This window comes from Lycorma delicatula, chromosome 2 (genome assembly GCF_047948215.1).
Source record: "Lycorma delicatula isolate Av1 chromosome 2, ASM4794821v1, whole genome shotgun sequence".
Taxonomy (NCBI): domain Eukaryota; kingdom Metazoa; phylum Arthropoda; class Insecta; order Hemiptera; family Fulgoridae; genus Lycorma; species Lycorma delicatula.
Genome location: NC_134456.1, coordinates 140,868,310 through 140,895,667, shown reverse-complemented (window position 1 = coordinate 140,895,667; position 27,358 = coordinate 140,868,310). Strand labels below are relative to the sequence as shown.

At 29.8% G+C, this 27,358-nt stretch overlaps 1 protein-coding gene across 1 annotated transcript in view; it reads right to left on the bottom strand.

The window, feature by feature from the left end:
- Window positions 1-1,774: 1,774 nt before the first annotated feature.
- LOC142319271 (uncharacterized) overlaps window positions 1,775-27,358 on the bottom strand; it is a 138,399-nt gene continuing 112,815 nt past the window's right edge. The window contains exons 16-19 of the mRNA XM_075356350.1: window positions 18,284-18,484; window positions 17,612-17,758; window positions 8,205-8,441; window positions 1,775-3,788 (exon numbers count right to left, since the gene is read on the bottom strand). Of these exons, the coding sequence (XP_075212465.1) occupies window positions 3,651-3,788; window positions 8,205-8,441; window positions 17,612-17,758; window positions 18,284-18,484 (723 nt within the window). The 3' untranslated portion in view covers window positions 1,775-3,650. The remainder of the gene's footprint in view (window positions 3,789-8,204; window positions 8,442-17,611; window positions 17,759-18,283; window positions 18,485-27,358) is intronic.

The following is a 27,358-nucleotide window of genomic DNA, read 5'->3' as shown; positions in this document are numbered from 1 at the left end:
GAAGTGTCATGAGAATTATTTAAGACATATCTTAGCTCATTATAAGAAAATGGAATGTTTAATTCATTTAGCGCGTCTCCAATTACCAAACAGATATTTCTACCTGCAACTTATATCTCACAAACTCAGGGCAGTACAGTGATGTAATTGAATCTGCCCTGAATGATCGTTCAAATGTGGTCGCTACAGCTGTGTCACGGTAACGAGGTCTTTACTGATTTGCAGTCCAATCGGTTGTGGTGAATGTACCAATCCATACATGGCTCGAACCTTTCTTTGTATAACAGATGATGGTGTTGTACGAGAAATGGATTCGACGTAATTCTACCAAGATTTTCACTTAGCACATCAGAGAAATTGATGGCAAACAGCCCTCACGTAGCAGAAGGTGAAGAGCATTTCAGTCGTCGGATTTAAATTTAAATTACATAAAGCCGTATGCTGATCTCTTAGTGCCCACTTGTAGTCTTCATCCCACCAAGGAACAACAGGCCGCCTTGGTTTTACAGATGTTAAGGGGGATGAATTCATTCATGTTATCGAGAATCTGATGTGTAAACTACGTAAGTTGGTGAATCACACTACTGTTCTTGTCACAATCGCCAAAGGAATCCTTGTATCTGATCCAGTCCGCTTTCTGAACCACCCATCTTCGTGGTTGACTCTGAGGCAAATAACAATTACCGACTGAGATTGTAATCGGTCTATGATCACTTCCAAAGAAGTTTTTGGAAACGCATGATGTTTGCAAGACATGGGAGCAAGTTTGTTGAACACAACAGATTGATGCACAAAGATGTACCTGATGAAGATGACAAACGTGCATGATCCATTGTTCATTAAGCAGAGATCTAAGTTCTGCCTCAGCCGATCAACTCTCCTCAACCAATCAACTGCCTCTGGGAGAACATGACAATGAGTCCCAAGAATGATGACAGGCGTTGAAATTGCCAATTATTAGGGATGGTATAGGAATCTGAGAAAACAGATTCGACAGCTCATCCTCACTGAGGAATGGAATGTGGGGGAAGATATATATTACAGACATTCATTTTAAATGACGCCAATATCTTCAGTATGACTGCAGGGATGTTTGTCACTATCAGAATACCAGTGGCTATTACGATTTCCTTCATGAAAACAGTTACATCCTCTACCCTTAGCTTAACAGTGATGTTTTTTGCAGATGTATCTGTGAAAGGACACATCATCCTGGGAAGAGAGGCCAATCTCCTGCAGAGTTGTTTCATTATGGTGGAACATTCACGAACAATGGCAGACCCATTTGGGTTCTTCTTTTTCTTCCCTCTTTCAAATGCTGCATCATCAACAAATAATTCTTTGGTGGCTAGAAAACCTTGCAGGATGACAAGGTTAAAATAAAAAAAATTATCAATACGGCCTTAATGTTGAAATGACTGTCATGCATTTTATTTTAATCATGGTGATGATTTTCCTGCTCACTACAAATAAAGTTTTCTATGTCATTACTTTACACCTGAATCTAATTGCATGGTTGACCATTTAAAGTTTGGGTCTGGTTGCTGAAACAATGCTGTCTGTATTTCCTAAGAAGTGTAGACGGATCACAGTTGCTATTTCGTTGTTGCTTGTGTTTTAAACACTGAATATCAGGAGTTAAATCAAGGTATCAACAATGTACTAACCTAGAGCCTTCCTGCCTCTACCTGCAGAACCAAATTTTCAAAGTGATACAGGTAGCTCTCTGGTTTAATACAATATCAATAAATAAACAAAAAAAATACAACATAAGAACATTAAAAGAATGTAATATATTCATATACTGATGAATGTACATTATTCATATACATTATAATAATATATTCAATTAAAATGTATTATTATTATTATTATAATATACAACTATCGCTACAATGATAATGATACAGAGACAATATTATGCTAAGAATATACTTATATTTAATATGAAAGTAAATGATACAATTGTATATTAAATAATAAATTAGACAGATTAGATACTTTACATTTAACACACGGTGTACTGAAACTTAAACATCACTTCAAATACATTATAGAAGGTAGGTAGGTTTGAAAACTTTTATTTTAACTGGAAGCACTGACAACAATTTACTCATAAGCATACTATGTTATACATGCTAAGTTTTGCAGTCTCAAAATAACATGTTACATACAATAAAACAACATAGAAATCTGAGGAATGTAGCAAAAAAAGTATATAAATAAACAGTACAATTACAATGAAATAATTAAATACTTGTAATGACTACATAATATATTATTATGTATTAGAAAAACAATGTTCTTTCAAAATAAATAATAAAATCAAACTGATAACAACAATATTTATAATATTATTATTTCTACTTTAATAAGATCAAATAATAAAAACATTATGTGAAACACTTTTTTATCACAAGTTTTCATAACAGAAAAAAGAGCCTCAACATTTAAGAAGACTTAATGAAAAAGTAACTTTCTTATAAATCACTTCAGTAAGATATAAAAAAGGTAAGAACATTAGTCCTTATTATTGTACTATAAAGAAAACAGAAAAAATGCATGTATTTCCCTAAGACAATAATAAATTCTGAATAATTGAGAACTGTTAAAATGCTAAGCTGATAAATTCAGAGAACATATTACGTTAAGGAGAGTTAAAGTTAATATCTCCCTCAAAATACAGTTGCATAACTTTCTTTTTATCATTTAAAATTCTGTTCTTTTTTAAATTAAATAATTTATATATATATATATATATATAAAAGTCCATAAAACTGACAAAATGCAACCAGGAATAGCCAAAAAATAAAGATTATATTAATATAAACAACATAAAAATTGAAAGTGTTCACAACTAATACATATTAACAATCTGAAAAGTAAGTACTGAAATCATAGCATAAAATTCAATAACTGAAATTAATGTAATGGTATAGCTATTTTGTACTAGGTGAATTCTAAATAATTCAGCTATCCTCTATCAGAACATGCTTTACATTTTATCACAATTTATTTTCAAGTAATTTTTTTAAAAAGACAACATAAATAAAAAAAACCTTAATTTAGTAACAAATTTTATTTTTAGGGAAATGGAAAATAAATTTTACTAAATTAATCTTGAATAGGAATTAATATTTCTCAATTTATGCTCACAAGTAACAATAAAGAAAACATTTTTTAAAGGTGTTTGTTATAATGGTAGTAAACAAGCAATAAACAATAAACCTACTTTTATAGCAATACCATTGATAACTGTCTTGCTGTTTAAATTACACTATCAATAAAATCCATAAATGAACAACAAAAAGAAAGTGATTATATCTTTTAGAAGTACTAATTAATGCAAAGGTTATGAAAAACAAATATCATAATGATATTATTAAACACAGCCTAGTGAATAACAAAGTATAAAAGTGCAAAATAAGTACTGCACAAGAATACAACAACCAATAATGTCACATAAGATTTCCAAGCTACCTTGGGTATTAATAATATAAGTATAATTAAAATACAGCTACAGGTGAAATAATATAATACAATAATTAAAAAAAATTCTGCGTTCAGTAAACACGATGCAATCAGTAAATGTTCACTCCTATTAAACTAATTACACCAACAGTTTTTAAAAAAAAATATTTATACACTGATTATTCAGGAACCATTGAAATACTTATCATAGATAGATCAACCATTTTACGTTGAAATTTAAGGTAGAAAGAACTGGCAGAACTAGTGTTCTTAAATTTTATAGTTGCACGTTTTAATTGGGGTTCCAAATCTACTTTCTGAAACAAAATAAAAATCAATAAAAATTAGAATTGAATTTTTTATTTAACATGTTCTGTGATTGAATAAACTGAAATAATAAAAATAAAACACTTAAAATTTCCAGTTACAAAATTGGTACTTGTAATATGGAATGAAACTAAGTAGATTACAGAGCTCAAAAAAAAGAATATGTTAAACAAAAACCTAGTTTAGTAATTTATATTATTTTCTCTACTACATCAAAAACATAAATAAGTAAATTTTATGTGCCTAATACAGATTTATATAAAAATAAATTCAAATCTCCTAAGATCACAACCCTAAAAAAATTAAAACAAGTACATAATAAAAATTTTTTATTAGTTTTCTTCAAATTTTACAAAAAACATATGAACTTTACGTAGACTCCCTCTAATATCTAAATACTCTTGAAGCAACTTCACAAATGCTTTTTTTTTACCGGTAGCTTGTTGCTGCTGTTTTTATCCTTCAGAGGGCATAGTAAAGAGGTAACTTCAGTGGGGTAAGACTTAATGGAATTGGTACATTTGCCATACAATATTTCACACTGCTACATAAAAATGAGGGCAAAACACAATATACATTGAGTTAAAACTTACTTCTCACCCAATAATGAAGTTACCTAGTTAAATTTATATCAAAAATTTTTCTCAAAGTTCAAATTAAACACTGCCACAAACATACAGACATTCTAATGACCATCACAATTCAAATTACAGCATGTTATCAATTTGCATATTATTTAATTAAGAAAATTCTTAAACAATGAAAAATGTGTTGTTTACATTTTATGAAACAAATGCAGATAGATAATTCTTATGCTCTTTATTGAGCATATAATATATTTATAATATACTTATTATAAATATAATATATTTATTGAGCCCTATAATTTATTAGTTCAGTACTTTTGACCAAAATTTAAAGAAACAATTCAATAAATGCAAATGTAACATTTATATTATTATTTTAAACGACTATCCACATAAAATTGGATCATTTCAGCCTTTATTTTGGTGATGGTAGGACTTCAAAAGTAAATATTCCTTCCTTGATTAAAATAATATTTACCCTTAGTAACAAATAGTTGAAAGAATTTTTTTTATGCTGTTACTTTTTACTTAAGAATTTGGCAAAATTTCAAGTATAATCTTTTGCAGTGGTTCAAAATTATAAGATACTCAATGGAAAAAAAACAATTTTTTATAAATATAAAAAATTAACTTTCCTGTTATAACAACAGCAGCATATATCATTTTAGCCGGGAAAGTAAAAGTCTATTTCAAAAGCTTCTATGCCTATCATGGTAAAAGTAATGTATTGCTAATAACTGACTCATCTGTAATTTATTAGGACTTGAAAAATAAATAAATTAGTTCAAAGAGCATCATTACATTACTCAACAAACATATTATAAGACTATAAAAATGTTATAAAATACATTTTACAAAAATTTTATTTTATGCTATTTAACTGAACAAAAAATACTATTGTGATAAATCAGAACACTTATTTTAATACATCTTTATAAAGTATTGTTGTTTTGTATTCAAAAATAAAATATTTGTTACTGAAAATCATTTGGATATTTAATAATATAAGCTACAGTTTATCACGTGATACATACTACTCACTTCTATATATGAAATAAATCTCACTATCACATTAAAGCTTAAAAATGATGTTTTCTGGGTAATTTTTTTCTTTAATTTGTGCACAATTATGATGAAAAAAGTTAATAATACCTGGAAATAGAGATAATTTTTAAAACATCCATCAACAGGGAAATATTCACCATAATAAACTGAAATTTTATGGGGTAAAAAGTATAATTACCTTTTAACAAAAGTTAACTTTAACTATATGAAGTTAGATACCTTTGAAACTAAATACACAAAAAAAAACAAATCTTCTGTGTTTTTCTGAATAAAGAATTCAATTTGGTGATATAAGATGTTTCCTCCTTTTACTTTCTTCTTTTGTCAACCAGATGGACCAACATAAAGTTAACATTTCATTTTACACTCACTGGATTATTACTGTTATTTAAAATTAGGAGACACCAATTTCATGAAATAAACATCTATAATTTTATATATGTATAATATAATAAACTCTACATTTAAATTAGACTGCAGAAATTTTACTTTTTAAAAATTCAAATTCTATTTGAGAATTAAATATTAATTAATATTAAGTCTGTCATTAAATATTTATTAATGACCGACTATGATCAGATAGTTCATTATCATCTCTGTTATATTTAAGGTGTTCTTGAATTTGGTACTTGGAAAATGGGTAAGAAAATGTTATGGGATTTCTGTTTATCTAAAATAATCAAATCTCTACAGTTATCTTTGGTGATATTTAAGTAGTTAGCTGAAGATGCAGATGACACCAAATAACCAAGTAATAGTCTTAGTTGAAGATACAGACGACACCAAATAAACAGTATGACAAGTGGAGTCTGGATATAGATTAATAAAACAAAATACATGGGGCTGGTGGTGCTGGACATGATATGGAACATGGAAGGGTGTAATTAAGATGATAGGGAAATTTAAATAACTTGGAGTGAGTGAAGTGGTTAAGATGAACAGGATGTGTACTGTGAACAAGGTAGGGAATACAATTACCAGAATGATGCACTCCATTCTTTGGTATGAAAGTACCAATAAGGTACTTTAAAGGTAAAAGATATTTATTGAATGTATTGCCAAGTATGGCTTATCTGTACAAAACACCTAAAATAAGCCAAAGAATCAAGTCAATGGAGAAAAGCCTATCAGCTGACAATTTTTTATAGCATTCTAAATAAGATTATTCATAACAAAATTAATGACAAAAAAGTATTGGACCTCACTTAATAATGGCACTTAACATGATACAGCCTACTGACTGAACAGACATGAAGAGAGAATTTCTAAAAGCTTTTTTTTGTTTTCAGAGCAAAAAACACTTTCATGTTATCATTGCCCAGACACAATGTATTTGTTTTAAAAAAAAAATGTTAAAAATTCACAATTAAAAATTGATGAACAACAAAAACATCTTTAAAAACAATTAAAATCAATCTTAAAATGAAAAAACCTTTAGGCGTATGCTAAAGATAATAAAATTACCATCTTTATGGCAAATGACATAAATAACTGAAACACAGTAATTTAAATATTTGAAAAAACGGATGGCCTGAAGGAATCGTAATCAGATAATTTTGTTTCATTATCTCCTAGAATAGTTAACATGTTAAGCCCCTACTTTAAATTTGTGATGCAGTGCCGCATAACAGATACAATCCACAAGGATGTGGTGCACTGTTAGTTGGCAGTCACAGCGAGCACAAAGGGGTACATCTGCTTGCGTCATTAAATAGCTATGAGTGAGCCTAGTGTGCCCTATTCACAAACAGCAGATAATAACCTCTTCTTGATGGTTATTTCTGCATGAGGAGCTACACGGTGAGACAATGTTCTTAATTGGGTGAAGTTTACTGTTCATGGTGGCATCCCATTTCTCTGCCACTCATCATGAACTACCCTCTTCAGAAAACAGACAAGATCGTTAGAAGCACTGGTAAAAGGAGGCTGAAAAAACCTCTTTTGCCATGCTTTCTGCATGTACTTTGACTGAAATTCCTATAAGGCTGGGGATCCAGCAGAAGCTCACTGTTGTATTATGTCTAGTCATTTGTGAAATAACATACTGAATCTCACAAACAACAGGGTGTCTGGAGTATATGTCACTAGTTGTCTATAAGGCACTCATGGAATCTGAGCAAACAAGAATGTCAAAATTTTGGGTTAAATGTAAGGCCTTATTAATGCAATGAAAATACTGGTGATGCGGGGAAGGCCAAACATGTATGTTCTGTTGCCAACAACAAAACCACAACCAATAGAATTAACATTCCTAGAGCCGTCGGTATAAACTGTAATATCAGGATTTGTGCTATTTATAATACCATAACATTCTTTTTGCAAGATAACTGAATTTGTGTTCTTTTTATTATACTGACATCTTGGACATGGATTCCAGCTCAACACAGAAAACAGAGAAGAGCCAGAAAAAAGTGGATGCATGGTAATACTATTGACTTCAAAGATTTCTGATAAAAATGTTTATGACAGAGATGCAAGGAAATTTGGGAGATACTAAACAGAATGAGCTATACTAAAAGTCCACAAAAAGAATAATAAATATAAGTACAGTTGTGAAAAACTACTTTTCCTATATTCTTAAGAAACTTCAGAACTTTTGAAAAACTGAAAAATACTATTAAATTTAAGGCACACCTGGCTTTTATAATGAAAATTTATGAACTGTTTTAAATTTAAACATACTGTTTTATATTCAACCATTCTGAACATAGCAAAATTTGTGTTACATCAGAATAAAAAATAACAACGTGTTACCTCAACTTCTCCAACTTGACGTGCCATTTTTGTTAATTGCTCTTTTGATGTACTTGCTGTGACATTATCAACAACTACAGTATGACTGACAGGTCCAGGAGGTACAGCAGTTACTTTAAGATTAGCACCATTATAATTTCCACCAACTCCTGAGGATATCACTTTTCTGTTACTTCTAGTAACAGTCTGCTGCTGCTGATTGCCTATTCCTCCTTTATCATGTTGTTGTTGCTGTTGCTGTAATCAAGAAACAACACTACAATCAAACAGACACAAATCTAACTTAGTCAATTTTTAGAATATAAAAAAGCATGGGATGGTAAACTTTACACGCACACTCTAAAGTAGTGAAGAAACATTCTAATTGAAAATTTTCTTGTATTTTAATTATAAAAAATGAACAAAGATATTGCAGGCAGAAAGACTTATTAATGAAAGGTGATGAGCTAAGTCATGCTAAAAGAAATAAAAAGTTTGTTTTTTAAAGTTCAAAAGTAATAATAAATTATGTTTTCTACAGTAATGCATTAAATCAAAACTGATCTGTTAGAAATTGGTTACCAATTTGAAAAAAAAAAAACAAAAAGTATTTTTTTATACATTATTTAGTGCAATCCTCCGTCGTTTAGTGAAATCTAGCTAATAGGAAGTAATATCTCTACCAACCATTTGGAAACATGTAATGTATTAAACTGCACTTTTAATAGACCAAACCCCAAAATTGAGTTACAATTATTTAAAATCATATTTTTTTTAACAGAATTTAACCAGCATATATGTCAGAGAAAAATAAATTTAACAGAGCACTGACCTCTTAAATCACAACATGGCACGCATACATAATATCAAGTTACAATTAAGAGCTATAAAAATAAATAATAAAAACTTTAAATGACTGTCAAAATCCAGCAGGAGATAATCCTTACATGAAAATACACAGCACACTAGCCATGTATACTGAAATCCAGAGTTACACACCAGTTCCATGCTTTCCTTCTTGTACCTAAATATATGATATCTATTCAAGGTATCTTATCTTGGGGCATTAAAACAAAAATGATTACACACATTAGTAGTTTCTAGTTCTTATCTCCTTCAGAGTGTGATATTTGTAATTCAACATACTTAGCCCAGCACTTTGATTTGGAGTAGCATTCACCTCTGCATTGCAATGTCCTCTCAGCTCACAAATCGCAACCCTATAAGTGATACAATCCTATAAGAAATCACAAGAATCTACACCTTGACAGTAAGGTGCTTGATTAACCTGGACTATCAGATTTATCGTTAAAAACTTCTGTAGGGAACAAATAGGGTAATTTCACAAAAGATTTTCCAGATATATGATTTCTGCAGATCTGGACTCTTTGGGATCACAATGACAACAAAAAACCTTTCTGATAATATTTCAGTGTTTGACCACTTGGAGTGATTCATCATGTACAACTCCACAGCAGTAAAAAAAAAGACATTATTACATCTGACTCAAACTGTCATTATCAAAAAATTGACCGATGAAGTTTCACCATGATAACATTAATTTAATTATGATTAAACATCTATGGCAAAACTGAATGTAGCAATTACATGCAAAAAGATTTTTTCTCTAGATTTTGAAATTATAATTTTCTGTTAGGGTGATCAGCGAGTGGTCCTGCATTTATATTTGGGGAAATAAAAACCGTAACTACTTAAAATATAAATTTTACACAATTACGGAGATTAACATGATACATTTAGCTGTCATGCATCAAAAATACAGTAGAATTTTATTATTATATTATCACAGCAAGAAGAAAAATAAGATTATTATCAAGAAAATGTTATAAGTGTGAAATACAAACATCAGGTGTTTTCTCGGCTTTATAAATAACACGATCTAATGTTATAACTATTATAATATACTTTCCTAATCTTTCAGATGTCATAATACAAAAAATTATTTTCTTAGCTTAGTAATCCTGTGAATTCTATTTAGCAGACCTATGGTGAAAAGTTAATATTAACCAACTTTTATTTAGTAAGAATGAATAATTAAAATTTTTTGACGTTTAATTTGCTGTAGTACAAAGTAAGTCCAACTTTACAGAAAGTATTTTTTTTTAGCAATCAATCTTATATCAATTAATTATCATTATTCAGGATTGAAGTTAGGTGATCGGAAATTACGTGAGTTCAGGGTTGGTCAGGAAAATGATGGATATCTCTGATTAGATAGAATGCAGCCATTTAAACAGTTCATAAACTGCTCTTACAAATCACATGAATTTTATGAGTAGTAATCAAATGAATTAATTTTCAAAGTAAAATTGGACCACCTCTTAATGTGTAAACACGTGCATTTACACCTGAACATTGTATTAGTTCATATTAAGCAGTATGTGCTGTTATCAGGTTCTTTAAGATTTATCTTTCAGGAAAAACAAACTATGTGAGAAAACAAAAATTGTTAATTATCTTTTTTGAATTTATCTATATGATCACTTTTAATAATATGAAGCACTATAATTAGTTTTTTTTTTTTTTGCTAGGAATTATGTCTGTAATTCACAACACTGTAACACTCTACCTCCTCATCAGGAGGTACAGTGTTGATTTAAGGCTAGAATTGAAGAGCAAAGTGGACAGCTTTAGTTACATGCAGGCCTGTAGACTGATTCCATATCTTTCTGCTTGACAGCATCACTAGCAGATATGCGACTCCTGCAAAGAAAGCCTTCAGTGTTTTGTAGTTTGCTAAATGTGAATCTATAGTTACAGTATAATGTGCATTGTATAGAAAGTTTAATTGTGATCTCCCACATATCAATAACATTTGTTGATGGCATAATCAGTTAAAACGACCAGATGTCTGTGTGAAGGGAAGAGTGCAGGATGATCAAAGTGTCTGAAAAAATGTTGAACACATCAGGGAGTCTTTCCTGTGTGGAAGAAAAGCAAGCTGTGAACTAGGAAACCTGGTGATGAGTGTGGAATGTTTTAAGGAAACACATATGCATCATTTATAGTTATTACAGACTTTGAAACTTACTGACTGCGTTGTGAGTACTGAGTTTGCAATCAAAATGTTACAGTATAAAGATGACATCTGTCTTGATCATATTGTGTTTAGTGATGAGTCAACATTTTATTAACTTTTAATGGAAAAATTAACTTGCATGTGTTTATTCTAGCGAGTCAAAAAATCCCCATGAACTTTTACAATGCAAAGGGACTTTTCAAAATAAAACATTTTGTGTGCATTATCCTGACAGCAAGTTTATGGGCAATTTTTTCTCTGAAGCAAAAGTAACAAATTGTTTATTTGGATATGCTGCGTATATACAGTAGCTCTTTCTTTAACTCAGAGGACCACAGAATTTTATTTGGCAACAAGAGATTGCTCCTCATCATTGGGATAACTCTGTACAGGATTGGTTAAATGACGTTTTCCCCATCTGCTAAATTGGTCGACATGGACCCGATGACAGAACTTGTTTGCAGTTGCCTCCAAGGTCACCCAAACCGACATCATGTGATTTTTTCCTTTGGGGTTTTATAAAGGATCTTATGTATATGCTTCTGCTGTCTACTGATCTACCCAATTTGAGGCACAGGATTGAAACAGCTATTGCTTCCATTACTCTAGGCATGCTGGTTAAAGTTCGGAATGAACGCTACTATTATTTCGATGTGTGTCGTGTGATAAAAGATGCTCACATTTAACAATTTAGTAAAAAATTGTAATAGTTGCTCTTTAATTTTAATTACAATTCATGACTTAAATTAAAATTAAGAAATATTAAATAGTTTTAAAATTCTAATATACTTTTACTTTCCTGTTTAGATAACGCTATAGCAGAGATATAGCTTTAGAAGGGAAAGTATTGCAAATGGTCCAATTTGGGGATATGTGGTTTTTCACCGGATCTTGACGTTTTGACACCTAAAGAACTCAAAAAAAAAACAAATGGAAATTTTCTGGATATTAATGTTTGTATGTACTTTGTGTTCAGTGTTGGCCTCTAAATCACCTTATATTTCCCGAACTACTGGATTGAGTTTGACCAAACTTGGTCAGATTACTTCTGTATATGGGGCATTGATGGTATTAAAATTAAAATTTAAAAAGTCAAGGGGGTGAGGCTGTAGAGCAAGATCACCCTCACTAACTCGAGATTTTGCCTAATTAAGGTCAGATTTTTCTTAGGTATATTTATTTACAATTAAAAAATAACAACATTGCAAAAATATTTTGCAAAATCACACCCCCATCCCAAAAAATGCTGTTGTAGTTGTCTGCTATGTTGTGACATCACAGGTGAGTAACAGAATTAAATAAATTAATAATATTTAAAGTGTAATATTTTAAGTGTAAAAAGTAACTTGGTCAGGCTGTGTCTCTAACTTGATCACCTGGTTGACGCGGTACCTGGTTTATTAAGCCTCGCAGCTACACCAGTCTGCCGACCATTCAAGTGAAATCTGTTTATGTAAGTTGTAAAATTACATTAGCTTAGTTAGTGCCGACTGTCGCCGCTAGCACCACCACAACTTTGTGAAATATATATGGAATGCGCACACACTTTAATTAGAATCATTGAATTAAATAAACAAAAAATTATTATATTTAAATAACATTATTAATATTTTTAATTAAGTTGTATAAGTGTAAGCTGTACATCAGAAACAACCCACAACATCAAAAGTCCTACAACTGTCATCAGCTTTTTTTGTACAATCTGTATATTAAAAAAAAATTTAATCATTAATTTTAGAAAATTAGTTCAGTTTCTAATGAAAGTGATGTAATTTAGCAACAATGGTTGTTGCATGTTAATGTTGTTAACTACGAAGCAGACAGAACTGAAAGAAAAAAATACAAGACTAATAAATTGCCCACCCTAGCTAACCAGATTTGTTATTCTGTACACTTACAAGTTGGCAAAATGTAATATGAAATGATTTTTCGCTCTATAAACCTTTTTTACATCTAGAATGACCCACAGTAGTTGAATTGATAATATCACATCTTATGTAAATAATGTCCTATTCATTCAAATTAGGACTTCACTAATAGTATTTTTTTTTAATTCATAAAAAAAGTTACAATTTTTATGCCAAACTGAAACTTAAAAAAATTAACTGTGTAAAAATTTTAAGGTTCTGAGTATGGACACCCAAGGAAACAAATTTATAAGGATAACTAAAATCTATGCTTTGTACTTATTGTAATGTTTTAATAATTTATTGGCATTACACATCAAAATGGCTGTTCAACAGAAAGTGTTTGTTTTTTAAGTATTCAATGCAATCATAACTGCAGGTTAAATATAAAAGTATGAAAATCATAAAACAACACTCCTCCCTGCAAAAGAACTGCCAATATTATGTATATGCTATATAATACCTAAAATACATAAAAAAGCATTATACTGTAAGTTAAGTATCCTCGTTAACTGAAATTTATAAGACTGCTTAATGCTAAAAATAATAACTGTGAAACACAAACAGCAAAATATTGTGATTACAATTCCTGCCATTTATACTACTGCCAAGTCACACAATGTACTCAAGCATTACTACTACTGCCAAATCCCAAACTTTAAATAATTTGTTACTCTAGGCTTAATTCTCATTTTTCATTTCTGGAATCAAAAATTTAACTGTTCATCAGAAAATGTTCAAAATTTACTGTATGTTGGCTATAACAACTTACATTTATTTTTCCACACAGTTGTCCCATTTATAGCGACACATTTCTCCCAACAGTGAACCAGTTCTCATTCCATCAATGAAGAAGGATGCTGGTGGTCTTTCCTTCATCCATGACCTCACTATATCCCTCAGTTTATCATCCATGGTGAATAAATACCATTAATATCCTTTTAATTGTGAAAGAAGTAAAATCAAAGGATGACAAATCTAATGAGTATGGAGGATAAGGAATAATTTAAAGTTTACTGAGTCTCGACAGTTTTATGTAAGTGGCTTTAAATTGAGTGAGCGGTTTTTAATTGGACGCTCTAAATTTTGTCTGTGGCTTATTCGCCTCATTCCTGATGGTTAGAAACCAACTGTAATGTTTTAGGTATCTAGTGTACCATTGGAAGAATATGAAATTAGGATGCAGGAGTTAACTCTTAAATCTGGCAAGCACAGGAGCCACAGGGTGGCAGTGCCATTGTTGTGATAATGAGCCCAATTCCTCATGCATCTAAATTTCCCTTTATTGAAAGGAATGTAAATCAAGAGGATATGGACAGGACTTTACAGTCAAAAATTGGAGACACTGACTTTCAAAATGTGCAATGTATGGGGTTAAATGAGAAAGAATTGGAATTAACTGGGTAAATAAGACAGACGCAAGTGTCATAATTAGGTATCACCAAACCAAAGAAAAACAGTCAAGGCTGTATGATGATAAGACAATGACTATCTTATTTTTTATAATGGTGTAAGACTTGACCAAGGACTTAGGGAGGCACTGGTTTACTGGTACAGGGGGAAAAGAGAGTGAAGTTGCTTTTGCAGATGTTCTAGTGCTTATAGTTAGCTCTCCAGAAAATCTGAACCATAACATAAATATCTAGAAAAGAGAATGATGGAAGTAACCCTAATCAAGACTAAGATAATGGTTGTCTTAGCAGAGTCCAGGAATGTGTGAATACCTATTGATGGATAGTACTAGAACAATTTTCCAGCTTTAAATACCTGGCAGCAAACATTGGTCAAAATGGTAGGATGGAGGCAAAAGTTGATACTAGAACTGCTGTTGGTGGCTCTATTACTTGCTATCCAAGGGCTTCTTGAATATGAGAGAGGTGAGTGGGGGCAACTAAAATAGCTGACTTTAATTCCACATACATTCTTACTATACTATTTCAGTGGGACTTGGACTACGTCAGAGAGAAGCAGAGGTAAACTGAAGCTCAGAAACTGAGCTATCTCAGAAGTGATGGTTAAAACTAGACGAGATTGCATTAGCAATAGCAATAGCAATATACCAGGTGTGTAAATATGAAACCGGAATTTGCCCATAGATGGCCCCAGCTGTCAATGTAGTTACAATCAAACCACATCATTGGCACAATTATCTTTCTTTGACAGCTGACAAAAATTTTCAACTCACAACAATACAAGTTTCATACAACAGAATAGTTTTATTAGCATTGAACATGTTGAGTTTTGTACATACAAACTATGATATGCGGACAGCATTGATTTACTGTTACCATTTATAGAAAACTGCTGCGGAATTGCATCAAATGTTTGTCGAAGCTTACAGTGAGCATGCTCTTGGTAAATCACAGTGCTTTGAGTGGCTTAAAAAATTCAAAATGACGATTTTGACATGAGAAACGAAGAACGTGTAAGGCCACCGAAAAGGTTTGAAGACAGTGAAATTGCAAGCATTGTTGGATGAGGATGACGCTCAAATGCAACAACTCGCAGATCAATTAAATGTAACATGAGAAGCAGTCTCCATATGTTTGAAAGTAAGGGAAAGATCCAGAAGATGGGAAAATGGGTTCTACATGAACTGAATAAAAGACAGCAGGAAAACCAAAAAACCACTTGCAACATGCTGCTCGCCAGGTACAAAAGAGTCATTTCTCCATCAAATTGTGATAGGTGATGAAAAGTGCATATATTTCAATATTCTAAGTGTAAAAGATTATGGGAACTCCAGGTGAACCATCGACATTGATTTCAAGGCCAAAATCGCTATGGAAAGAAGACAATGTTTTGTGTTTGGTGGGATCAGAAGGGTGTGATCTATTATGAGCTGCTAAAACCTGGTGAAAACAATAATCGATTTAAATCAAGCATTGTGGGAAAAACGATCAGAATATCAAAAAAGGTAACACAAAGTGATTTTGCTTCATGATAATGCACCATCACATACAGAAAAACCGGTCAAAGAAGCAATTGAGGCATTCAATTGTGAAATACTTTCACATGCGGCTTACTCACCAGACTTGGCTCCATCTGACTAATATTATTTATTTGCAGCGATCGGACATGCACTTGCTGAGCAGTGCTTCACTTCTTATGAAAATTGCTTGATGACTGGTTTCCTCAAAAGAGCAACAGTTTTTTTGGCGTAGCATTCATAAATTGTCAGAGATGGGAAAAAATATATAGCTAGTGATGGACAATATTTCAAATAAAATATGTTTTATCATTTTCATACAATAAATGTGGATTTTCTGTACAAAAATTCTAGTTTCATATATACACACCTGGTAAGAGTGACCATGAATACAAAGTCCATTATTCAGAGGACAGAAGGTCAATTAAGACAGCTGAAACATGCTCTGAGAATGAGTGAAAAACTGCCCAGACAGATATGAGAATGCAAGACAGACAGAAGAGGTTGGGGGTAGGCCCAAGAAATGGTGGGAGCAAAAGGTTAGGGCTAGTTTTGAAATACAGGGCGGAAACTGGAGTGAGGGAGGCAGATAGCTGGAGAGTGAAAAACATGGAGATCTCTTGTAACTTTCACACCTGGTGATAGAAGCAGACACAAATAAGAAAGAAAGAAAATATTTATTGGCTCTGTGGATTGTCATACAGAACATTCATATTTCCTTTCTAAAATTTTTATACACAGGTGATGTCTATGTATCTCATAGAATTTACAGCTGAACCAGCTTCTATAATTTGCAACAGGATAAGTAATTTACTACAGTATTATATTTTTGTGACTACAATGGCTGATGAAATACAAGTGACAAATTAGTTCAATCATCTGAATTTGATGTTGAGAATAGGACATATGAAAGAAGCAATTTTGAACTTATACTACCATATTGAACATTTTTTGTCTGCTAATTATTTGGTTGAAAATTAAGATTTAAAAGTCACGTTTTGTTAAGGTGAGGCGATATTTTTGGTTTATCCATGTTTACATAATTTTTTAATGATTATAAAAACATAAGGACTAAATGAATTCTGGGAAAATGGTCTAAAATTTTAAAAGTATTAATAAATTTTAGCTTAATTTATATTATACCTACACTGAGAATAAAAATCACAAAACTATTATCAACATTGATAATTTTAAATAAATTTATTTAGATTTCAGATACTTTTACTTATGGGAGTAAGAAAATAATTAACAATTTAGAGGTGAAAATAGGAAAACAAGGAACAGTTATCAGAACCACTGATCAGAAAACAAACTAAGCACACATTCAAATCAAGACACTCCCTTTCTTAGCCTTCTAGTATTTAAAAGAAGTGGCAAAGAAGGAAAATATATTAACAATTTATTTGGATTACTCCTTGATTTAGCATACTTTTTTCTGAAATAAATCCAATTTATTATTTAAATTTACTGTATAAAAATCCCAACCATCATGTTACCTACCAATCTGAGTTCATTGTAATTTTATGAAGTTAAAACACATAAATAAATATACCTGCTGCTGTGATGCTTGCATTGAAAACCTTTGACCCAATGTCATTCCTTGTACAGCAGGTTTGGTGGGTACTATTGTTGTTATTGGAGTCATATTCTTTTTCATAGCTTTCTTCCTGGCAGCATGGAAGGTACCCTTGGCAAGTGCCTTTAAAAAGAAACAAGAATAATATTTTATCAGCAGTGATACTTCATACAATTTTATTTAAAAGTGCTTCAAATGTCAAGAAAATAAAGTTCACTCAGAACTTCTCTTTTAACACAAACTTTTAAATAAACTACTACTTTTAAATTAAATACGATTACTGGTTGAGAGAACGGAACAGATGTTTATTAAATGATTAACAGTTACATTTTAAAACTGACTACTTCATTTGTCTCAATTTGCTTCATCTGATACTGTCCCACACCCTTTTTTTTTTTTTTTTTTTTTTTAATTCCAATAAATAAAACACCTGGACCAGGTGATACAGAAATTACAGAAATTTGCAGGTACACTCCCTACAGGTAAAAGTGATACAACTGCCTATGTGCTCTAATTCAATAGCTGCACTTATATCATGAAACTTTTGGAATATTATATGAATCAATCGGTGAGTAATGACCATGAATTAAGAAAAAGTCAAAATTACATGTTAGGTTTTAAAATTACTAAACTTATGAGTGTACTAACTTGTTTATGAGGTGATGTATCATCTACAACAATACGCCTGTTTAATGTTGGTACACAATATTGGCCTGCTTGTAGTTGATATTGCTGCTGTTGCTGCCGCTGCATCTGCGGCTGTTGATTGAATTGTTGTTGCTGCTGCTGTATTTGATTCTGTCCAGGTCTTTGTTGAATAATAAACTGTCCGTCTTTATTAACAGGCACCTGAAAAATTATCCTAATGTGTTGAATAATTACATAAAATATAATATTTTCTAAATGCATAAATCTATAATAAACTATACAGTTAGCCTATTGTTAGGGCTAGTATATCTTGAACGTCAATGTGGTAAGTAGCAGGGAGTTAGCCTGATGTTTGGAGCACTAATGTTCAATTATTTACCACTATAATTAAGTCAACTAGTGATCTGAGATGGATGTAAAAAGTGGAAGGGAGCCAAAATAAAATTTTTTGTAAACTTTAAAGTAAAGTGCAACAGAAACCCAGGGTAACCAACAAGAGAAGAAGATGGTGTTTCACTGCCGCTGATCCTGTGGAACTATATCGATCAAAAGCAATCCTTGGTGTGTTAAGCTTTTTACTGGGTTTATTACCCAATCCTTTTCATTACCCAACATCTTTTCTTCCTTGATAGCTGTCATGAGAACCTACTGTACTTACCCTTGCACAATCTAAGGCACTTTAATGGCTGATGAGACAGCTGCTTCTTTATTAGGGCTTAGTGGAGTGATAACTCTGCGATTTAGCAGGGAAGGACTCTTTTCCTTTCTAGGAATTACATAAAAAGCTAGATTAGTGAATGTATCAGGTAAAACTAAGAATTACTCTTTTTCATAAAATTTAATCTAATCTTTAATGGCAAGTTTGATTTTAAACTTAAGTTTAATATATTATAAAAATATATAGTCAAAAATAAAATATTTAATGTGGCCAGCCACATATACAATACTGTACTAAGATTATTTAAATTTTTATAAAATATATGAATATGCTATTATCTATGGCGTTCCTGATCAGAAAGTTATTATCAAACTCTGTCTGTACATTAATCAAGCTAAACTTTTGTCTAAACTTGTATATATAATATTTTCTAAAATCTTTAATTTTTTATTATTATTATCACATCCTTTTACAATTTCTAATATTTTTAAATTTGTATCCGAATCGGTGATTGAATGTTTATTGATTATTAAATGGTCCGCAAAACTGGAAAATCCTAACTTGTTTTTATAAGTATTCTGTAAACCTTGCCCTAAATGATCTATTAGTTTTTCCAATATAAATTTTGTTACAATCATTGCATGTTATTTTATAGATACCACACAAATTATTAGGATTATTATCATTATTTTGGATTTTCAAATGTTTTATTATATGATTTTATGGTCTACATGATGTTTTATATTTTTTATCACTATAAACATTAACCACATTTTCAATAATGTTGTTAGTATAGGAATATTTTATATAAATATTTTTATCAATACTTTATAGGTTTCAACGTTGTTGTAATATTAGAATTTGATTTCTGTTTTTTATAAATATTATCATTCAATGACAACATGTTATATCCATTTTTACTGCAATACATTTTATAGTATTTCTGGTTTGTTTTTTTTTATTATTCTGTGTGTAATGTATCGCTCTTATCATGTTTATAAATGTATTAATTTTGTATGCCCAAGGATGATTTGATTTTCTGTTAATAGTTATTTTATTAGTTGTTGGTTTCCTATATACAGATGTTATAATTTTATTACTTTTACTAATTTTTATGTCAACATCTAAAATTTTTTTTTCTGTATTTGTCAATTTCTAAGGCAAATTTAAAATTATGATGATGAGAATTAAAGTCTTTTTTAAATTATTAAATGTTCATTATTTATAATGGGTTCATAGACAATAAAAATATCAACGTATTAAACCCATAATTGAATTTTATGAATGTGGGTAATAATACCATAGACTATTCTATTCTTGAAATCCTGTAAATAGATTTCCGACATAACAGACAACAATGGAAATCCCATAGGCAAAGTATTATCTTGTCTGTAAAATTTGTTGTTAAACTCTAAATAAATTTGTTGACGTACATATCTGATGATAGTTATAACATTAATCGACGAATTTCGGATCTTCATTATTAATTTTCAATTTATCACTTATTTACATATAGTTTGATCTATAGGGATACTAGGGTACATGTTAGTTATGCATAACTTACTTTAGTATTTTCGTTTAATTTCTTATCTTAATCATACCCATTTTTTACAATATACTTATTTGGTAAATTGACTTTAGATCTAAGTATTTTATCTATTATTTTGGTAATAAATTAACAAGGAGCAGATATGAAATTAATTAATGGATGCATTGGGATATCCTGTTTATGCATTTTAGGAAGACCAGTAAGTTTGGGGGGGAAATGGTTTAAATGGATATAATCTAGTGTGAAACCTCATATTATAATTATTTATATGTAACATTTATAAAATTAATAAGTTACAATTACCAATAACATTACGTAATTTCTTTTTCTTCTTCATTATGGCTAATTTTATTAATATTAATTTCAATATCAATAATAATATTTCTTGATAACTTTATTTTTATTGTTTTCTGGTAGATTAAATTTAAAAGCATTTGTTAGTACTGATTTCTCATTATCATGAATTTTAGATTCGTTAGATTTACAAAATCATTACTTCAGAATTAACTAAATTTTCATTTGTTTACCAAACTCAAATTATCCTATATTTCCACATCTTCAACATTATACTTTTTGTAAAATTTATTATTATATAAATTATTATAAAAATCTTTCCTTTTGCTACCATTATTTTTTTTATTTTAATTAAATTACTTATTTTCTTGTTTTGACAGGGCTCAAGATTTTAACTCTTGTCTGTATATATTTAATATATTAACCCTAATTAAATCCATTATATAATTAAACATGACATAACCTAAAATCTTTAATTAAAGTTGTGTATTGTACAATTTAATATTTATATAGTTTCTTTTATAATATCCCTGTTTCACTTATTGTTTTACTCTATATTCTCTCTGCGAACATTTTTGTTTTAGTTAAGGTTTTATTATATTGGGAATTTTTTGTATTTATTTTAGCATATGTAGGTATTATATTTAGTTTTAAACATGTTTTGTTGAAATTTATTAGATGTATAAAATTTTGTAACTTACTGTACAATTTATAAAAATAATAGGACAATTATGTCTGGTCGGCATTTATAATAACTTAGCACAAAATCAATTCTCTTTTTGTTATTCTACCTGTCCATATTCACCACCTCTGTACTAAATATGTCTAAGACAGAAGTATAGCACAATTTTCCACCAACAGTACAGAATTCAACAATGCCTCTTACCTTATGCTTATTGTTTTTCATTTAACAGCGCTTTTGAGGATTTCTCTCATCATCAGTTAATAACACTATTAATATTAAATAAATTACACATCAAACTCAAAAATAAAATTGTCAACATAATATAAAAAAAATATTATATATACAAGTATGGACAAAAGTTTAGCTTGATTAATGTACAAAGTTTGATAATGACTTTCTTATCAGGACCGCCATAGATAATAGCAAATTCATATAATCTATAAAAATTTAGATAATTTCAGTTCATTACTGTAGTATGTGTGGCTGATCACATGGAATATTTTATTTCTGACTACATATTTTTATATTTATGTTGACAATTTTATGTTTTGAGTTTGATGTGTAATTTTATAAAACAAGTTTTATTAACTGACGATGAGGGAAATCTTCGAAATTGCTATTAAATGAAAAAAACAATAAGCATAAGGTAAGAGGCATTATTGATTTCTGTACTGTTGGCAGAAAATTATGTTAATACTTTTGTCTTGGATATATATATATATATATATATATATATATATAATTTTTTTTTTAATTTTATAATATAAACCACCTAGTACAAAATATTGAGGTAAAATGTAACTTACTTTAATTTTATCGTGAAAGTACTTTTGCAGGATCTGTTAACTGAAATAATTCTGTTATTTCATAATAAAAATATGAAAGTAAAAATACGAAAATAATAATAATTGCATATTAATTTACCCAAATCTATTGCAATTTTTATTTTAAAAAAATAAAAATAAAAAATATTATATAGAAAAAAAAATACCTTACCTATATGATTTCTATTATCAGCTATTATGTCAAAAATATATTTACAGGATTTTGAGACCACTAACGGTACCAGTAATACCAGTGCATGGTAAAACTCATACACAAAGTTTTAGTATGGACATGGTATGTTGATGATAATCTCATTATGTATAACCCGTAATAAACAATGAACATGTAATAATTCTAAACAAATTAAATTCTTATAACAAAAATTTAAAATTCATATATGAAATAGGTAACAACAGAATGTTAATTTATATGTCAATATCAAAATAAACAATGGCAAACAATTGAAACATTAGGATATAGAAAACCTAATAATATAAAAATTCATTAAAAATCAAATCACTCTTGGTTTCATAAAATTAACACTTACACAAGTATGATTAATAGAGCAATCAAATACACATGAAATAAACATCATAAAACATATAGAGGTTGAAAATGGATATGATACTAATTTAATTAGTAATATTTATAAAAAACAACTACCAAAACATAGTAATAAATTAACTACCTTACAAGAATGCATAATAAGACACAATAGTGAAAAATTACACAAAGTATTTGTACGCTAATATAGTTGAAAACATTACTAATATTTATACCAGCATACAAACCTAATAACCACATAATATTTAAAAAATAAAAACAAAATAAACAATCTGTGTGGAATTTATAAAATTAAATGTTATGATTGTGATGCTATTTATATAGGAAAAACAAATAGATCCTTTAAAACTAGATTTCATGAACATTTTAGAAATTATAAAAAGAATAAATTAAGTTTATCTAATATGTCAGACCATTTAATGAACAACATTATATTTCTGACATTAACACAAATTTAGAAGTATTAGAAATTAATAAAGATGATATAAAATTAAATATATTAGTAAAATATTACATTTATAAATACAAACAAAATTTCAATATGATAAAACCATCGGACAGTGTTTGATAGAAAAATTCTAATAATAACTGCAACAGATAGCAACACTTGTGTAAATTAATACGCAATTATCATTATTTTAGTATTTTTATAATGTAATAACAGAATTATTTCAACCATGACTGAGGATGTGGGATCCCATGTAAGTACTTCCATGAAAAATTAAGGTAAGGTACTGTATGTTTATTTTAATATTCTGTACTAGGTGGTTTATTTAATAGAATTTAAATAAACGAGAGGTTATTTCAAGTAAAGACTGTTTCATTGCAAAAAAACATTTATTATGAAAACTTTATAAATATTTTTTATTTCTCTTAAATTACATACCTTATACTACTTCTCTATATAATCTCCACATGAATTAAGACATTTATTGTAGCGTTACACCAGCTTCAATATACCCTTGTAGTATTCTTCTACCGCCAGTCCATTTAGCCAATGATTAACTGCATTTTTAAGTTCATCGTAAACCATGAATTGCTTACAACTCAAAAATTTTTTCTCAATTTCCCAAACAAATGGTAATCAGAAGGAGCTAAGTCCAGACTATATGGTGGGTGATCGTAAATTTTCCATCCAAATGTTCTCAGTAAATTACTTGTCGGACCTGCAACATGTGGACGGGCATTATCATGCAGCAGGACTATGCAGTCGGTCAGCTGCCCAAGTTGCAAAGTTTGAATGGCGCGCCGTAACTTACATAGAGTTTCACAGTAGGCTTCTACATTCATAGTCGTTCCATGTGGCAAGAAATCAATCAGCAGTATGCCAAACCGATTCCAAAAGACTGTGGCCATCAGTTTGCATCAAATGGCTATGGCTCGACCTTTGTGGTCTGGTTGGAGATTGAGGATGACCCCATTCACTTGACTGCTGTTTTCTCTCTGGCATGTAATTCGAAATCCATGTTTCATTGGTGGTAACAATTGAATTAAGGAACTTATCACCTTTTTCTGTGTAGCACATCAAAAATTCCAAAGCAGGTGATCCCATTCGGATTTTTTGTGATGTTCTGTAAAAATGTGTGGCACCCAACGTGCACAAACCTTTCTGAAGCCTAAATGGTCATGAACAATGCGACCAATAACAGCTCTTGAAACATCAGGAAAAAGAAGGGCCAGGTCAGAAATCATTAAGCAATGATCTTTTCTGATTTCAACATCGATCCATTTCAACAAGTGATTATCGAGAGCCTCCCTGAACATTCTTTATCATGCACATTAATTATGCTATTTTTAAACCTTTTACACCATTTTCAGACGTTTCTTTCATTCATTACATTATCACCGTACACAGAAACCAACTGCTCATGAATTTCAGCCGGCTTAATGTTTTATGGTTTAAATATGCACAACTACGTATTTCACAGTAGGCGGCAAAATCGATATTCCTATCATTTTATAACATAACTCACATGTAATCAAAGATACAACATCGCAACAACTTACAGACAGCAATACAGTATGTACATTACTAGCATGGCCATGAATGACACAGATTCACCAAACTGAAGGAGAGAAATTTCCCAGTGGTCTTTACTTTAGAGATATCACTTGTATATAGAGCAAGTTAAAAGTATGGAAAACCCTCAAAAACTTTAAAACTGTTCCAGATATAATACTGTAACTTTCAGGATAGGTTATCGGTCAACTAATTTATCTTTTGGTGAGAAATAGAATTTCAACCTTTTCTTGTGGGTTGGCCCAGGTGTTGTAATTCAAATATTTTAAACCATTAATATTTTTTTCACTCTTTATGTGATACATTCATTTTCAAGGTCTCTTTAAGCCAAAATTGGTATAATAAAAAGTTGGTACGATGTCTGTAATTTTGGATTTTGCTCTGCCTCATTTCGGTCTTCAGGTTCATGAAATTTTAAATGCATTTTTTCTTGAAAGTTGGATTGGTCAAAGGGAAATGGCCAGCGAGATCAACAGACTTGTCACTATTGGATTACTTTCTATGGGGCCACTTATAAAGTGTTGTTTATCATAAGCTCCAAGACGTTGATTAAAAAGGTCAGTACAAAATATCAGTAGGGAATCATTGAATAATGCAGTAACATCCTTTTACAACCAACTGGCACACTGTCAAACAACAGCATGAGGGCATTTTGAACATTTATTAAAATGAAATAAATAATGTTAAGTAAATAAGCAAATATTATGCCTTAATAAATAATTTTAAAAAAAAATTATTCAATAATATTCATTTAATCAAATTTTTATAAATTTATTTGTGATAACAGTTTCTTAAACGATCAATGTAATTTTTTTCAAAATCCATTTTACCCCACCGTCATTTTAGGTACAGACATTGCACCTATTTTTTAATTTTTATCAATTTTTCTCGTCTCAAAGCGTCTTTTAAAATGTCACATAGAGTGAAAAAAATATAAAGGGTTTAAAATATTTTAGTTAAAACTCCTGGGCCACCTCCCCAGGAGTTGAAATTTTATTTCTCATCAAAAGGAAAAGGTAGGTACCCTTTTTTTGTAGCATTAAGATGAAGTCTTGTAGAACATTTATTTATTTTTCCATGCATAACAATAAAAAAGTGGAAAAATAAATGTTCTACAAAACCATCTTAATGCTACGAAAAAGGTACCTTATGCTGAAAGTTACAGTATTGAATGGTTTTAAATTTGTTGAAGGGTTTCCATACTTTTGACTCCTGTATATATTTAAATTCTATTAAATAAACCACCTACTACAGAATACTGAGATAAGACAAGTTTTTGCACGAGTAATTTTACACATATACTAGCCAAGTTAGAAGGAATAGTGTTACAATAATTTAGCATGGATATTACATTTAAGAACTAAACATATCAACTTGACCTTCTGCTCATGTCAGTCAGAAAATCCTTCAGTTTTTTGAACATATTTTAGAGAGAGAGAAAGAGAGGGGGAGGGGGAGTGAGATTGTGGAAGGGAGGAAGAAGGAAAGAGAGAGAGGGAGGAATATAGAATAAAATTAGCAAAGGAGCTGTTTAACCATTTGTATCATGTAAAATTATCAACACATGTACTTCTTTATAAAATTAATCTGCAAATCTACCTAAGTGAAATTTAATCAAAAGTGTATTAAATAAATAAATGATTATTTCATTATACACCAGTTGAAAAAGGTGTACTTAAATTTTTATTAAACAAAATGTAAAAAAATTGTAAGAATATAAACTTTTTTCCTATATAACGTATAGCTTGATAACTGTTCATTTTAGAGAAAAGATCGAAAAAAGTTTTGTAATTAAATTTTACACACAATATCAGTTGCAAATCAAAAAATACATTATTATTGATGCAAAAATAGCAATAACAAGATTTTTTGAAAATTTTTTCTAGTACTTATACATAGGACCTTCAGATTCTATTCTAAAAAAATCTGTTTTTTTTTTTTGATAATTATTGCTATTTTATCATGTAAAATTATCAACACATGTACTTCTTTATAAAATTAATCTGCAAATCTACCTAAGTGAAATTTAATCAAAAGTGTATTAAATAAATAAATGATTATTTCATTATACACCAGTTGAAAAAGGTGTACTTAAATTTTTATTAAACAAAATGTAAAAAAATTGTAAGAATATAAACTTTTTTCCTATATAACGTATAGCTTGATAACTGTTCATTTTAGAGAAAAGATCGAAAAAAGTTTTGTAATTAAATTTTACACACAATATCAGTTGCAAATCAAAAAATACATTATTATTGATGCAAAAATAGCAATAACAAGATTTTTTGAAAATTTTTTCTAGTACTTATACATAGGACCTTCAGATTCTATTCTAAAAAAATCTGTTTTTTTTTTGATAATTATTGCTATTTTATCATGTAAAATTATCAACACATGTACTTCTTTATAAAATTAATCTGCAAATCTACCTAAGTGAAATTTAATCAAAAGTGTATTAAATAAATAAATGATTATTTCAT